Below are 17,033 nucleotides of genomic sequence, written 5' to 3' on the forward strand. Positions count from 1 at the left end.
GGAACTGGCCAGAGCTGGCCGCAGGTTGGCATTGGGCTCAGTCAGTGGGCTCAGCTAAGGCCCAGTGCAGAGGAGGAGGTATGTTTGGGGAAGGAGCCTGAGGAAGGAGGAGCACCCCAGATAGAAATCGGACATGAGCCTGGTTTAGTTAGGGATGAAGAACTGCAGTGGGCGTGCTTGGCGCAGCAAGAAGGGAGCAAGAAAAAGCTGTGAAGTCATGGAGGAAATGAGCAAATTATCTGCGTGGCCCCTCCCCTCTGGTCACTGTGCACGAGATGGGGCCTTTGAGGTGGGCTGGCCCCAGACAGTGGCCCGTGGCCCCTCAGCACTGCGTCCCTTCCCCATCGTCTTCTTCCCAAGTGGGAAACACGCTCCTGCTGTCCTTTCTGTATCCAAGCAGAGGCTTTAAAAATACAGCCTCTTGTGAAAAAGAGACACAGTGTCTGAGTGAAATATAAACTGTGGTTGCTAAGGCTGCTGTTCTGTAATAGCCATCTGGTAAGTCAGCTCTGGGAAGTGGGACAGAAGCCTGGGGTACGGGCCCGGAGGGTGCTGTTTGTTGTGCCTGCGATTCACTCCGTTACGGGGCCCCCACCTAGAAGCAGGTGCTGAGTGAGGCACCTCCCACTTCATCCGCACCCGGACTGTGAATTTCATGGTATTGTTGGCTTCACTTTACCACCACGGACACTGTGGCTTGACGAGTACTTATAGACTGCATGTTTGTGTCCCCCCTAGAATTCATGTGCTCAAGCCTAATCCCCAAGGTGATGATAGTAGGCGGCGGGCCTTCGGTCATGAGGGTAGGGGGTCTCCTGATGGGATAAGTGTCTTAGAAGAGAGACCCCCCCTTCCAAGATCTCCCTGGACCCTCCCTTGCGTGGAAACACAACAAGAAGACAGCCTTTTGTGAAGCAGGGAGTGGCCTTCACCAGACACCAAGTCTGTCAACACCCTGATCTTGGACTTCACCTCCAGAACTGTGGGTAGCACATTTCTGTTGTTCAAGCCACCCAGCCTGTGCTATTCTGTGGCGGCATTCCACACGCATGAAGATTAAGAGATTAAGTAACTTGCCCCGGGTCACTCACCTCATGAGTTATGGAGCGGGAGCCCGGTCCAGGTCCTTGACTTTGCTGGACAGCAACTATTTCAGCATCATGATGGGAGACTTTCATATAATTCTTTACGTTCCTCAGAATACTTCCATCATTGTCTTTACTGTTTCATCAGTCTTGGAGGGGAGATGAGGCAAGTTACCAACGAAAAACTGAAACCCAGAGAAACTTCAGTTTCACAGTGGTTCAGTTAGACAATGAACGAACCAGGAACAGAACCAGCTCCCCACCTCCCCACCCCCCCGACCCCAGCTGCAGGAGACTCTGCCTCTCATCCTTAACAAACACCTCTTTCGACTACGTTTTAGCTCAGCTCTAAGGAAAAGTGAAGTCTATGGTTTGTCGGCGGGGGGAAGTGGATAAGCCTGGTCCTAGGTGGACGGGCTGAGCCTGGTCCCGGGCACAGGGGACGAGTGTGGTCCTGGGTGTGGGGCCTGAGCCTGGACCAGCCGCTCTCACAGGCCACGTGGACTGAAGAAGGCTGCAGCACACTTAGCCGTGGGAGGACTCACAAACTCACAAATGGTCATGGAATAGCCTTGTCACCTGGCCTTTAGGCTCCTGCCACTAAGCGAGTACGAGTCACCATGAAGCTCTGTACCTGCCAGTGTTTATTCATTCCTTTGACATCTGAGCTGTTGCTTTGTAGCCACGTCTGTGCTAGGCACTCTGCTAATAATCCTTCTTGTGTTGTCACCTTGCTACTTGCATCGAAAGCGATGTGGTGGGAGGGCTAAAAGACCCTTGTTCTGTCTGTCCAAGCACGTGTGAGCTGATCTCTGCTCACCAACAAAGTCCTGGCCTGGAACGTAGAGTACCATGCTCTGCATGGAGAGGACACCGCAGGGTCCTCGGGGCCAGGAGTGTGGTGGCGAGAGCTGACCCTTGCTTTTTCAGCTGCTCCCCGTTAGCTCATTGCATGTGGGGCTGGTCAGGGTTACCTCTGCCCAGCACAGCACCCCCCCGCCCCGACGCTTTACAGCGGTCAGCTGCAGGTGGCAGGGACTGGAGCTGGCTCTCGTACATGAACGGAATTGTACGTTTTGTGTAAGTTAGACTATTTCTTGTACGTGGATAGGTGCCCTGTGTGGCGAATGGTTTTGAAGGTGAGCTGTCTTGGGAAGTTTTCACGTGTCAGGCTCAGGTGCGTGTCACCCCTTCTCTGTAAAGCAGCTCTTTGTCACGTGACATCTAGTCAAGGCTGTAGATTTAATGTCTGCATTAGCCAACAAACTAGCCCTCTTCTGGAAGAGCCGCATAGCCCTGTTCTGGGGCCCGGGTTTCCTGTGAACGGCATCAACTCGGGGGTCCGATTCCAGAATTGTTTCTTTGTATTGCCGGTTTGTTTGCCAGCCACTGTGCTATGTTCGCTTGAGGAAGACCACGCAGGTGCACGTGCGGAGTGCACTTTTCTGTGTTCCTGACAGGGAGGCCCTGCAAGCAGGAACAGACCTGGTGCTGCCCTGGGGGGTTCTCTGGCCGAGTTTCTGCGTGTTTCCTAAGGGCTCCGGAGAATGGTTTGGAGCTTCACGTGGGCTCCATGGGAAGGCACCATGTAGAGGACTGACCGTAATCTGAGCCTCCGTTGGTGGGTTGGTAAGCATTGCAGGTCAGCCCGAAATAGGACGGGGCGCTGGGCGCTGCTCACCGCTGCCCAGTGAGACAGGTGGGGGTAACCCCATCGGGCCACACAGATCAGGGGCAGAGGCCCGGGGAGGTCAGGAGCATGGCCAGGACCCATGCCTGAGGCTCCCACCCACCCCTGTGTGCAGACTTCCTTGATCTGGCTGCGAATTGAACTTGTTACTAGTCCCTTACCTGTGGGCCACGAGGTTAAATGAGGAAAGACGCCTTGGAGTTCTGGAGTGGCCGTGTGGCTGGATTCTGGAGCCGAAACCAGTTCTCTGCACAGTTCATCAGACGGACTGCTCCTCCTGCACGTCTGTTAGCCATTAGGGGGTGGGGGGAAGGAAAGAAATGGAGAGAAATGAGGATTCGTTTAGCGGAAGATAAAGCCCAGCTGCGGCCGGCACTGAGGACAATGGTTTGACTATGTTCTGTGTTACCCTTTTATAGAATGTAATGTCTCATTTTTTTTTTTAACATCTCAACTGAGAGGAATATTTTTGTGATAATGCGGGATGTTCTTTTATATTTTTATATCCACTTGATTTTGTCTGGAGATAATTATTTCATTATTTTAAACCCTTAATTCAGAATATTAAACGATCCTTATCTGTGTCACAAGACTGCAGACAATTGATGCCCCAAATGCCAGTTTATGCAAAATGCCATTCTCCTCTCAAAGTGAATGCTTTTGTCTCTAGAAGGTTGGACTTTAGAAAGCCACACTTTTCTTCCAGAGCATGTGAAGGTGAGGATCAGGGCCCCAGGCGGCTGTGCTCATGAAGTGGGCACAGGGAAGGCAGTTGGGGGCCGCTCCCACAGGACCCTCACACCCAGTGGGACTTGTGGTGGACCAGCCAGGATGGGCCGTGGCCTGTGTTCGAGGTCCTGCAGCTTTCACTCACTCCAAGGTGCTTCTTATACTCCCATTTGATGGGTGAACAAACCAAGGTGCAGAGAGGTTGTGTGGCCTGCCCAAGGTCACACAACCAGCAGCTGTAGACAGAGAGGGAGGGCCAGAAGGAGTTCTGAAGCGGTTTCCCCTAGTTCAGGAAATTGAACAAAACAAGACCCAGAGCCAGCCCACCTGAGCTGGGGACCGGAAGTCATCTGTGATGCTCCCCCTCCCACGTCCTGCCCACCGATCATCTGTTCCCAATTCCCAGGTGGTCTCCCTTCCCAGGACTTTGCACGCTGCCCCTTCCTGGCTCCCTAGACCTCACGTGTGTCCCCAGGGAGGTGTGGGCAGGTGTGCCGACTTCCTGCCCAGCTGGCGGAGGTGAGCCCTGCGTCACTGTATTGTACTCCTTCCAGCCTCACCCACCCCGGTGCTGTCGGCTTCCTCTTCCACACAGATGTTTCTAGCTGTTCTTTTTACCAGGCATTAACATGGGCTGCTGTACCAGGAACCAGATCCTTCCCATGGGGCTTAGCAAAGATGCCCTTCCTCCTGAATGGGCCGGGGCGTCTGCCCTCCCCACTCCCCCACTCTCTATCCACCTTGTCAGTGGGTGTGTCCAACATACCGTGAGCTGGGCTGGGGACAGCACGACAGCCTCTACCTTGGCCATCCCACTTCAGCTGGGCCAGAGGGTGGGACAGCAGAGGCAGACCCAAACAAGTATGTAAGTCCCTGGTGAAACAATCCTAGACTATGATAAATGCGAGGAAGGAAGCCTACTTGGGATGGAGATTGACAGGACCGGCAGGGGTGTCTGCCTGTGGTTGGGTGGGCTTCATCACTTGAGGAAGCCGGAGCCCCGGGAGGGCTTGCGTCCCGCAGATGGGTCTTCGTGGATGCAGGCCCTGGGGTGGAGGGGGCTTGCCAGGGCCCGGGCCTGCCCCCAGCTCTGGCTGCACACCTTCTGCTTGCCTGGCCTTGGAGAGTGGCCTGGGATGTAGGGCCCTGAGCCCTTGATAAGGAATGTGTGTTTGCTTTTTTAAGTGCAGTGGGAAGTCACAGGAGTGTTTTAATTAAGCAGGGGAGTGTTGTGATCTAGTTTATATTCTTTAAAAAAATTTTTCTTGTTGCTGTGACTCATTTGGGGGAGGCCGTGTTTGTCTTCTAGGACAGAGGTGGCGGCTGCCTGGGCCAGAGCGCTACAGTGGGTGGTTGGTGACACACTGTAGAGGTGGAGGTGGGAGGACGTGCTGAGGGGCCGGATGTGGGGGTGCGGCGAGGAGAGGGATCCACAGTGGTTCAGGTTTCTGGCTGAAGTCCCTGGCGGAGGCTGGTACATAAGAGCAAAAAGGGAGAGGACAATGAGGCATCTGGAGTTGCAGTGTGGACACGTGTGGTTTAAGATACCAGCCTAGTTCTTGTCCTGGTACAAATGGAAAGGATACATCGATGAGGGTCGCTGGCTGGTGGAGGCCCTGGCCCCAGGGTTCGGGTCACCTGTAGGACCGCGGCTCACCTGTAGTCTGTTCCCCTGCCCAGCACACTTACAGAGGTGAGGGAGCGCTGTGGTCGCCCCTCAGTTAGGTCCCTGCCTGAGCTCACTGGCTTCAGGAACAGTCCAGGCCCTCCCCACATGGCGCTTGCAGCAGTGAGCGGTTCCTCCTACAGCATGAGCATGACCGGCGGCTCTCACAGCCCTGCACACTCCATGGCGGGGTTGGGGGGAGGTCCTGGCCCTGAGCCCCTCCGTGTCTGCAGCCAGGCTGCTCCCTTGCACAGTCCACTAAATGCGGGGCATTTGCTCTGGTCACGGGGCCTTTGCGGGAGAGGTTCTCACTGCCTGAGATAGTCTGTAGCCTCCCTGCCCCCACTGCATGGGGGGCTGACAGCTTCGCAGCCATCTGTGTGGCTCTTCCAGGGAGCCTCTCAGACCCCACCTCCCCAGAATCTGAACTCAGGTCCCTCTTGTGGGCACCCTCCCCAACCCCCACCCCCCCGCCTGGCATCCCTGGGTCACTGCCTGCTGCCTGCTCCTGTCTACACCGAGGACTCCCGGGGAGAAAATATCGGGTCTTACTCCTTTCTGTCCCTAGGATCAGTATGACACTCAGGTGTTCACTGACAACTGCCCTTGTGTTACAGTCCCCTTTCTACACAGGACACCTGCTTTTGTAGTCGCTCCTGAAAAGAGGGGTTGGTTCCTAGCTTGGGGTGGTGGGAGGAATCTCTGGGGGATCTGAGCGTTAGTGAACCATTCTTCCTTTTTTTTTTTTTAAGATTTATTTATTTATTTTAGCGAGAGTGGGGGGTGGGGAGGAAGGGCAGAGGGAGAGAGAGAATCGCAAGCAGACTCTCCACTGAGCACAGAGCCCGACTTAGGGCTCCATCCCACCACTCTGAGATCATGGCCCGAGCCGAAACCAAGAGCCGGATGCTCAACCGACTGAGCCACCCAGGTGCCCCTTACTGAACCATTCTTAACGCTACCCCGGGTCTGTGGGCCTGCTGTGACATCCTGGGATTGAGGGGGCAGGTGATCCCCTGTAGGCTGAGGGAACCAGATGGTGATGGGGCCTTGAGGGGTGACATGGTGGGGTGGGGGAGGCGAAGAGGGGGAGAGGAGGGAGACGATTATATGAGTTTATGACCTGGCAATGCATCATTGACACCATCAACATGCAGAGCCCTGTACCCCCAGCCCAGACACCAAGTGCACATACACCTGCTCTTCCTCTTCCGGGTCCTCCCTACCAGCCTGCCCCCCATCCCCACCCCTGGTCCCATGCTGCCTTTGCATTTTTTACAATGTAGGTCCTCCCTATCCCTTCAGAGTTTCTGCTGGCTGTGCATTGTAACCCTATATCACCCACTGTGAAATGTGTGCACGGCAGAGGTGGAGGGAGCTGGTGGGGTTTGAAGACCACACACCTGGCTTAAGTTGTGCATATACACTGTGCAGAGAACAGCCACATGCCTCCTTGTCCACTCGTGAGAGCAGAAGGGACACTATTAAATAATTACAACAGGCAGCAGGTGCTCTTGGACTGGCTCTGGGCCAGGTGGGACAAAGGTCACCCTAACTGTAAGGTGCTTAGATGTGAGTGACCTGGGGCTGTGTCCCTATACTTCTGAGCTTCTAGTTCCTCACCTGCAGAAGGGGATGATGCTTCACGTGGATGTTGTGAGGATCACATGGGGTAATATCTGGAAAAGCTCCTATAAATGAATCAAATGTAAAAGAGGCTTATCTTGGCTGGGGGTGCACAGCACCCCCAGGGCCGTATTATTAAATGGTCATATTACAAAATTGGTGATACAGATTAAATCTCCTGAATGGCATTTTCTCCATCCCCCCTCCTTCTCCCTCCTTCCTTCCCAGTGCCTGGCCTGTGCCAACACTTCTCAAATATGAAGCATCACAACTGCTGAAGGGGGCTGTGGAGGATGCTTGTAAATCCAAACTAAACAGATAAGAGGGAGCCGGCTACTTCCCAATTGCTTCCTGAACCAGTTGGCCAGGGCAGAGTTTGCTGTGAGAATTGATTTTGAAATAGCCTGGGGGGCAGAATTACTAAAGATAACTTTTGGAAAAGAAAATTTCATTCTGCTTACTCAGCATGATGGAGCAATTAAAATGCTGGTTTTCCTCCTCTTTGAATAATTTATGGCTTCACCCATAGGAGGCAGTAAGTCTTCGCTGAAATACAATGATTTCCACTAAGAGTGGGTGTGGGGCTGCAGGCTGTTCTTGCTACCCGGGGCCCCTCCAGATCCTGGCCTCAGTGTCACGGCAGCTCTCGGCCAAGAGCAGTGCCCTTCCAAAAAATGGTTGGTGACCGTGAATATGGTGACCACTTGGCTCTCTGGACCTCAGTTTTTTCTTCTGTAAAATGAGGGCAGTTAGAGCATTCGAAAGCCCTCAGCCCAAGTCACAGGTTTTCTGTTGCTAACGTGTCAGTAAAGGTTTCCAAGTTGCCACAACAACCTTGCAAAGCAGGTGTTCCATTTTCTATGTGGGGCAGATGAAGTATTTATCTAAGACTGTGCAGTTAGCTACGAGTAAATTCAGGGTTTCGGCTCCCGACTCTGTCCCATCTAAAACCTGGACTGCCTTGTCATTCTCTTGTTTTGCTGTGAAACACATGTTTTTCAGAGACTGTCTAAATCAGTAGTAGAGAAAGGTTGGGTCGGGGGGATGGTTAAAGTTCTGAAGAACGCGCATAGCTTTTATTAGAAATTGCAGTTTGTCTCCTGGAGGGTTATCTGGCTGGCTCAGTCAGTGGAGCATGTGACTCTGGGTCTCGGGTCATGAGTTCGAGCCCCAGGTTGGGCATAGAGATTAGGTAAAAGAGATTTAAAAAAAAAAACAAAAACTTGTCTCTTACAAATCTCTCCATCCTGTTAGCCTGGCTTAAGTCACTATATGGAATTGAAAGCCGTATCTCTTAAGGATGTGTGTGTGTGTGTGTGTGTGTGTATTTCAAATGGCTGTTCCTGCATTAGTCAAGAATTGTGAGGTTTTTATTATATTGGTGAAATTATCTAAAGGAGCCCCTTCAGATTGATTCAGCAATAAATTTCAAGTTGCCACGTGTCCAGTTCCAGGACAGAAAGATGGCAGCCTCACCTGGGTGGGCATTTCAGGCCCTGAGGCGTGAAAGCCTCCTTAGAGAAGTCACCTTCCCTCACAAGAAAGTTTAAGCTTGAAAGCCACGGCCAGGCTCCTGGGCTGGATCGGTGTGTCTTTGCGTCAGTGCCTTTCCACCCCTCTCGTGTCCCTTTCCCTGCGGAGCGGTGTCTGTGCAGGCCGGGCGAGAGCGCAGGGTGTGCGGTGCGGGGGGAGGGGACCCCGGGACCCCGGCTCGCAGGCGGAGGTGCACCCCGCGGAGCCCCCGGTGACTGCCCCGGCTGTGTGCGCTGCTTGCCGCCACAAACCCCCCCCATCTGTTTCAGGTCCAACCCGAAAGATGCCCCCCGGCGCCAGCGCCATGGACTTCTTCCAGCTCTTCGTCCCGGACAACGTGCTCAAGAACATGGTGGTGCAGACGAACATGTATGCCAAGAAGTTCCAGGAGCGCTTCGGCAGCGACGGCGCCTGGGCCGAGGTGACGCTGACAGAGATGAAGGCGTTCCTGGGCTACATGATCTCCACCAGCATCTCCCACTGCGAGTCGGTCCTCAGCATCTGGAGCGGCGGCTTCTACAGCAACCGGAGCCTCGCCCTCGTCATGAGCCAGGCCCGCTTCGAGAAGATCCTCAAGTACTTCCACGTGGTGGCCTTCCGCTCCAGCCAGACCACGCACGGCCTCTACAAGGTCCAGCCCTTCCTCGACTCCCTGCAGAACGGCTTTGACTCTGCCTTCAGGCCTTCCCAAACCCAGGTGAGGCCCGTGTGTGGGTGCCCCGGGCCCCCTGCCCCTGGGCCCCCCACCCCCATGGCAGCCCTCACCTGGAGGGTGCTTCTGCTCTTCTCCTGCCCCCCTAGACTCACAGCTCCCCGCCACAGAGAAGTCAGGAAGCGGGGTTCTGCTCTGACCCGGTTTCCTTCCTCCTTGCCTGCATCCTCCCTCCCCTTAGTGGCGCTGGCTTTCCAGATGATGTGGTTTTCAGGCTAAGGTGAATTTTCTTCTATGAAGAAGAACCTCTAATAGTAACTTTCCTGTGTTCTCTGAGTATGTAGTCCCCTGTTGGTGGTGACAGGGGCTGAAGCCTTGTAGGTGGCCAAGGGAAGGAGGCCAGACTCTCAACCACTCTTCAGGTATCCGGCAGTCACTCAGGTCCTGGGGTCCACGTGGCACAGGCGGGGCTTTTGGACCACGGTTTGATAGAGCCCCACAGCTAGCTGTTATGGCCCCCTTCCCAGCTTCCCTCCCTGGTTCTAGAAGGCTCTGTTTGCTCTCAGCTCCTGAGCCCCTGCCTTCTGGTGTTGACAGGTGGCCAGTACCCTTGGCTGCAGGGAGATACGAGGTTCAGAACCATCCTCAAAACTGCTCTCTACTGGTCTAGCAAGCTGAGGAGGTGGCTTATTCCTGGGATGCCTCTAACCAAAACTTTACGAAGTTTTTGGCCCACTGGAGCCCAATTCCATTTGACCCGTTCAATGTGGAAACAAAAATCGACATCATTTTTATTTGTACATTTAAAGAGCCATCGGTCCACCCACTCTCCTTGTGCTTTTCCTTTAAGGGCCTTCTTCATAAACCTCAAATTCTTTTTGATGGTCTCCCTTTCCCTGATTCTGTGTCTTGCCTTTTTCCCTGTGCAGCTGAAAATCACAGGGTTTCTGTGGGGGAAGATACCGCCCTATTTCAGGTCTGTGGGAGCCTTTAAACAATCTCTGGAAGCATCCCCCCCATGCTGTTCTGTGAATATGCTGGGCTCATTATGATTTGCAGGTGGATGCTCTTTCTGACTAGCGGAAGCTTTTCCCTCTTCTCTCTGCCTTAGCAGATGTGTACCCAGTCTCCAGGGCCCGGTGCGAGGCCCGCATTCTCATGCTGGTCCCGCTTTCCTGAATTCCCCCACTATTTATAGGACAGCTGAGTCCCATTCTTCCTTGTCCCCAGTTGTGTCTCTTAACCTTCCAAACAGGAGGTGGGCTCTTTTTGGGACACAAGCCCTGCCTTACACAGGCCCCGCAGGACCAAATACAGGGCCGGGCACATTATTTTTTTGTTTCACTGAATATTTGCTTGGTTGAAAATGAACCAAATCAGAGGCCTGCTGGCTGGATGCAAGGGGAAAAGAACAGTATTCTGACCATCCTCGGGGCCAAACCTTTGAACAGCTCCTGGAAGAGGCTGTGGGCTCGCTCCGGCTGAGTATCTCTTAAGAATCAAACAACCAGCTGCTTGGATGATTGATACTTAACAGTGTAAAGATGAGGTTGCTGAGGATCTTCTAGCTCCTTGACTAGGCCAGGCTTATCCAGGGCTATACTCCTATCTGTGGTGTGGTGAGCTGGCCTCGTGCTGCCTGCCTTCAGAAACTGCGGTGTCAGATACCTGAGACCCATGCCTAGGGCGATCACCATGCATGTGTGTGTCTGGAGCCTGGGGTAGCCTGTGGGCACAAGGCAGTGCCTGCTAGCAAAATCTGAGCTTGTGAGCCCGTCCCTTCCCAGCTTGGGCATGGGTGCCCCACAGGGGCCCAGCACATTCCCAAGCCAGCAGTGGCTGGACTGCAGTGCCCATGGGCAGTTCTGCCCTCCTCCCTTTTATGGCTCAGATGCGCAGTGAGGACCACCAAGAGCCTAGAGACACACTCGCTTTATTCTTACCCCCACGTCTTTTTGCATCCAGTTGACAAGGCTGAGGGAAGGTCCTAAGATAAGTCTCAGATTGGGGAAGGGCTCCCTCATCATGTTGGGTTTTTTTTTCCTCTTTACTTTTTTCTTTTTTTTTTTTATAGACTTTGTATTTGATTTTTATTTTTACCTTTGTATTTGTGAAGTTATGTTTTCTTTTTGCTACCATTTTGTATCTGGTGCCCTCTGTTGGTCAGGACCCCAGCAGGAAGCAAATCCTGTGTTCTAGACGGGCAGTTGAAGAGGATTGGATGCGGGGACCATGGACAGCCGTGGGGTCAGGTTGGGGGGACATGACCGGGCTGGTAGCGACAGTGGGAAACCCAGGTCAGCCGTGGGCCGGGGAGAGAGGGGGTGTGTGTAGGAACACGGAGGTGACGGTGCAGGCAGGCAGGGGCCTCTTCCATGTCTTGCTCCTGCCTCCAAGTTGGCCAAACAAGTCCAACACTGGGCCAGGGGCCTGGGTGGTGTGGTTTATAAGAGGTTGACGTCCAGGCCACAGTGGGGTGGGAAGGGTGGTAAGTGCATCTTGGGGGCAAACAGAATACCCGGGACACCACCCCACAGACAGGGACATGAGGCAGCAGGAAAGTAAAAGATCCCTTGGACCAGTTTTCCAGTTGGCTGATAATCACACAGAATTCTCCTCTTCTTCCATTTCCCTCCTGACTGTGGGCCCTGCTGAGCCAGCCCTGGATCAGCAGGCAGGAGCAGGGTCACCCAAAGGAGATGCACTCATGAACTGCGGTATATGATTGGTTTTGAACATGATTAGGCCTTCCTGTTAGCCGGGGGTTCCTATAAGTCCTTGTACCCCTTCCTTTGCAGATAAGCAGCTTGACCCCCGTGTGCACCGCAAAGCACCAGCCTTTCTGTGTGGAACAGGACCGTAGCCTCCTGTGAGCTTGCCCGGGAGTGGGGGCGCTTTCTTTCGGCCCCCAGCAACAGGCACATTGTGCTTGGTTCCTACACTTACTTTCTTCTCAAAGATGCTTCTGCCTCGTAGAAAAGGTTCCTGTTCTGATCCTTGATGGGAGAAGCTGGAAATTCTAAAGGTTTCCTGGTTTTCCACCTTTTCTTCTCTGTGAAAAGCCTCTGTTTAGACTCTGGATCATTCATTCAGGTAGAAGGGGATTGAACAGTGCGTTCGGTTGAGAGTGGCCATCTGCCACGCCGGAGCCTCAGGGCCCCTGTGAAGGGTCTTCACTCTGCCTGCTGAGGGCCGTTGGCACGGTTCTCCATCATGTGTGGCTGGATCGGCTCCAGGCTCCCAGGCATCGCTCTGCATCCTGCACCTTCACACACACTCCACCCTCAAAACACACGGCCCACTTGCCTCGCAAACCACACACCCCCTCTGCCCTGCCATCTCTGGAGCCTTTCTGCTCCAGCAAATGTGACCCTCTGGGATGAGTTTAAAACTTTCACAGAGCCTTCAGAAACCTGATGGTTCTCAGAGTCTAACAGTAACCCACATGGCCAGGTGTGTGTGTGTCCACACGCGCATTTCCTCAAAACTGGGGACAGATTCATTAGAAGAATATTTTCGGGAAGGGATTATGCAAGTAGGTAAATGGATGTGCTTTGTCTTTCCTCTACCATAACCACTCCACACCCCAAAATGAGCTGTCATATAGAGAAGGGGACTCAGGAAACACAGCTGGGTAACAGAGCTGCGGGCCGGCCGGCAGCCTGGAGGAGAAGGAAGTGGTTTTCTGGCATGTATAGCTTTCATGCAGTTTGCTTTGGTGAGGCCAGTGATGAGACATCAATGTGCGGCTGATTCTGTGTAAATGCACATGGACTAGAGGTAGGTTGGCTTCCTGAAGAAGAGGGAGGGAGCGAGGGCAGTTTTTTTTTTTTTTAAAGATTTTATTTATTTATTTATTGGAGAGCGAGCGAGAGAGAAACAGCATGAGAGAGGAGAGGGTCAAAGGGAGAAGGAGGCTCCCCGTTGAGCCGGGAGCTCGATGCGGGACTCGATCCCAGGATCCTGGGATCATGACCTGAGCCGAAGGCAGTCGCTTAACCAACTGAGCCACCCAGGCGCCCTCGAGGGCAGTTTTATGTAGTGTGGCTTCACAGGGGACTGAGTAGGACCTGTTTCCTGAGCTGGGGGAGTTGAGCAGGGAACAGGCAGGCAGCCAAAGGGCTTCTTTCTGCCATCCCCACCCCCCAGCTCCATGTCCCCACAGTGTGCGGGACTTGTCCATTTTGCTACAGTGGTTCCAGATGGGGCTTTGAATGTTTTATGAGCCCACGGAGTCAGCAAGGCACTGTGGTCAGACGGGGAGGCCAGACTTAACATCCGCATGCTTCCAACAACAGAACAGTCCAGGACCCAGACTGAACACTGCGAGTCTGTTGTTTTTTGAATGGAATTCAGGGGAGCACTAATGGAAGGATGGGAGGATAGTGTCCAAATCACAGGTTGGTAAGTATTGTCCTCCAGTCTGCCCTTGTCAGAGCGTGTTCTGACATCACCTGGGAGCTTGTTGGAAATGCAGAAGCTCAGGCCCTGCCCCAAACAGACTAGTTCAGAATTCGCTTTTCAGGGACATCCCGGGTGCCTGGTTTGTTCATTAAAGTTCCAAAAGCCCTAGTGGAGAGCAGGGGTTGGAACACTTTTTCTGTCGATGGCCAGATAGTCTCTGCTGCATCTTGTCCAATTTGCTGTTGTAGTCCAGGAGCGGCCGTTGACAATATATCAGATCCCAATAAAACTCTTATTTACAACAGGGCGGTGAACCAGACTCTACCATAGTTTGCTTCTAGGTTCTTGGAATCCTATCATTTCCCATATTCTTCATGTCCATGAAATCCAGACACATATGCCAATTCATAATTAAGCTTGAAATAGGACTAGGGGGAGAAGTGTAGCAGATTCCTAAATTTACCCAAAAGTCTCCCCAGAAAAGCTTGAAGAAGCAAAACTTTGACCACGCTGTAGAGCCTGGTTTTGTTAGGCCATTTCTTTTTACTTTATAGTCTTGTCATTGGAAGCGTCTTACAACCATGTTATAAAGAAATTGAAATAGGTGAAATAAGTTTAAAAATTGCCTTGGGAATCCCGTGTCTGGAAGGACACGACAGTGTGGAGGAAAGCCAGAGGCCGGGTCATGGCGACAAGGCCACAAGGCACTGGGTTCATTTCAGGGCAGATTTTAAGGAGGCATTGTTCAGCCTTGGGGGGAAAAGGAGGTTGTGGGCCAGTGTGAGAGCGGTCTTGAATACCTAAAGAAATAGTGTGTGTTTTTCTTTGTTTCTTACAGGGACAGAAGTCAGATTAAATGTAGGTAGATTTTGAATCCATGAGGGAAAGGACTTTTTAGCAGTTGCAGCTGTCCGTCAGAAAGGCCTTTCCTGGGCGCCTGAGTGGCTCAGTTGGTTAAGCGACTGCCTTCGGCTCAGGTCATGATCCCAGAGTCCTGGGATCGAGTTCCGCATCGGGCTCCCGGCTCGGTGGGGAGCCTCCTTCTCCCTCTGACCCTCTTCCCTCTCATGCTGTTTCTCTCTCGCTTGCTCTCTAATAAATAAATAAATAAATAAATAAATAAATAAAATATTTAAAAAAAAAAAAAAAGAAAGGGCTTTCCTGAAAACAAGTGGGCATGCCCCGCCAGGAGTCAGGACCCCTAGAGATCCCTCTACCAAGTGAGAGTTTGCACTGGGAATCTTGGGCAATGTAATGATAATTATTATTGTAATTATAATAAGATAATTATAAATCATTAAAACATATACATACATTAAATATGTATTGTTTTATAAATACGTAAAATAAAAATAAAATTACTTTTTAAATTTCCATTTACTAAATACCTGCTGTATGTCAGGGCCCATGCGTATGGTTTCTTGCTTTGTCCTCCCCAAAACACTGTTGTAGATGTTACCCTTTTACTGATGGGGAGACTCAGGATCAGAGAGTTAAAGTGGCTTAGGTCACACAGCTGGTCAAAGGCAGGGACTTGATTTGAGAGCAGATGTGATGACACCCCCCCCCCCCGAGCTAACGCTGCCTTCCGTGAGCATCTCTGCTGTTTCGTTCCTGGCAGGTGCTACACGAACCCCTGATTGACGAGGACCCTGTGTTCATCGCCACGTGCACGGAGCGGGAACTCCGAAAGAGGAAAAAGCGGAAATTCAGCCTCTGGGTCAGGCAGTGTTCCTCCACTGGCTTCATTATCCAGGTGAGCCCGGGGACGGGCCCAGGGAGGCCAGTCGAGGGGACTCGGCTCATTTGGGAACTGCTGAGCTCGCTCACTCACCCTTTCTCTGGGCCTTCCCCAGGAGCTGCCGCGGAGGCGGGGGCTGGGCTGGGGCTCCTCACGGGGGCTCTGGGGCAGCCAACACTGTCCCGCATGTTCTTCCTGTCCTGTCCGGCCCTTGTGGTCCAACAACAATGGTAAACACTGATCAAAGCTCAGGCCCTGACCACGTCAGCCAGAAGCATCACCGGAAGAGCCGGTCACAAGAGGGGACTCCCATCTGTCTGAGGACAGGCTGTGTGGTGGTCCCAGAAGACCCCTCCCACCCCCGTCCCCTCATCCCGTCCTGAGGAAGCCTTCTTCAGGGGCCACCTGGTTAAATTAACCTCCGCCAGGAGCACAGGCTCTGTTCCGCTCCAGGCAGACACGGACGTGGCTTTCAGCAGAGTTGGGGAAGTGTCAGGTGTCCGGCTGCCGGGATCGGCCGGGGTGCGGCATGCACAAAAGGAGAAGCGGGGGGCTGGCCAACGCCAGAACGTGGCACCTAAGTGACAGCTCCTGGCCCCGGGCTGCTTTCTCCTGCCATGCCACCTAGGACACCCTCTTCCATCTGTCAGGCCTGCCAGCCCTGCAGTCCCAGCCGACCCCACCTCACTGCCCTTGCCCGGCTGCTGGCCCGACCCGAGGCACAAGGGTTCTGCACTCCCTTCCCCCCGGGGCCAGAGGAGGAGTCGTGGGAAGACTCAGTCGGGTATCTCCTCACCACAGTAAGGAAAGTGCACGTGCTTCAGGCAAACGTGGCTGCTAAGAAGGACCGTCCCATTCTCTCCCTGCAGGCCTGGGGGACCTTCAGCTTGGGCTGGGGCTGGTCCTCGGACATCTGCCCGTGTGGCGTGTGAACAGACGCTCCCGCGTGGGTTCTGCGTGCGTGTGTCTACACCACTGCCTTCTTACTGGGAGCACTCAGTGGCCAGGAATCATGCCCACTACCTGGCAAGGCCACAGATCTCCCCCCGGGACAGGCTCTGCCCAACTTCTATAAAATCTCCATCTATAAAAAGGCTGGACGGGTACCTTGAAGTTTCCTTTTGTTTCTAGAACGCTGTGATTCTAGGAGGCTTTGCTGCCTGGTGAGGGGCTGCACTTACAAGCCAAAAGTGAGCAGCAGTCGGGCTCTGCACTGTGGCCGGGGCAACAGGGGGTTATCCTTCGGCCACAGGCTGTCCCATGATGGGTAGAGCGAGAACGGTCCCCAGTGCCTCTCTTTGTTCCCTGGTCCAGAGGGAGGGGCCTGTGGTGGGCAGCAAGCAGGGAAGGACACCTTGCCTGTGAGGAGCCAGAGCACGGAGGGAGCCACCATGCAGCCTGGGCACGGTTCTCCTTGGTTTCACGTTTCTCTTTAGTTCCCCTGTCGTTGGTTCTCCACGTCCTGAGCCTGGTCTGATAAGTTTTGAAAGTCCGCAGCCTGGGCAGGTAGGTGGGGCGAGCAAAGCTGGGTGGAGCAGCCCCTTCCCCGGAAGAGCTTGCTCGCCTCCATCCCCCGCGTCTTCCAGCAGCCTGTGCGGTCGGAGCGCCGGAGGATGGGTGGTCCTCCTTCCCGGTGCCCACTTGGGGTGCCCGCTGAGGTTGGTGTTGGGCCGCGCAGAGTCGGCACTTCCTGCTGCTTCTGTCCCATGATCCTGGGCTGCCTCTGCCCTCCTCGTCCTGAGGGCCAGCAGGGGTCCCGGCTCCTGCCGGTTCCAGAATGAACTCAGCCAGTTTCCAGAATGGCTCTGGATCCGAGCATCCTCCCCACAGAGGGAGGGGGTGGGGTCACTAACCAGCAAGGTCCCTGCTGCTGCAAGGTCCTGTGGTTCCCCTCTTTGCAAATGCCA

General features: G+C 53.7%; 1 protein-coding gene across 4 annotated transcripts in view; it reads left to right on the forward strand.

Annotated features, from left to right (window-relative positions):
* PGBD5 (piggyBac transposable element derived 5) overlaps positions 1-17,033 on the forward strand; it is a 98,901-nt gene that overhangs the window by 55,619 nt on the left and 26,249 nt on the right. For all 4 annotated transcript variants that reach the window (XM_064594643.1, XM_045877851.3, XM_045877852.3 and 1 more), the window contains exons 2-3: positions 8,599-9,026; positions 15,007-15,141. In XM_064594643.1, the coding sequence (XP_064450713.1) occupies positions 8,599-9,026; positions 15,007-15,141 (563 nt within the window). The remainder of the gene's footprint in view (positions 1-8,598; positions 9,027-15,006; positions 15,142-17,033) is intronic.

The sequence above is a fragment of the Mirounga angustirostris genome, unplaced genomic scaffold (assembly GCF_029215605.1).
Source record: "Mirounga angustirostris isolate CCGP_5_RB_7025 unplaced genomic scaffold, mMirAng1.0.hap1 SCAF_6, whole genome shotgun sequence".
Taxonomy (NCBI): Eukaryota; Metazoa; Chordata; class Mammalia; order Carnivora; family Phocidae; genus Mirounga; species Mirounga angustirostris.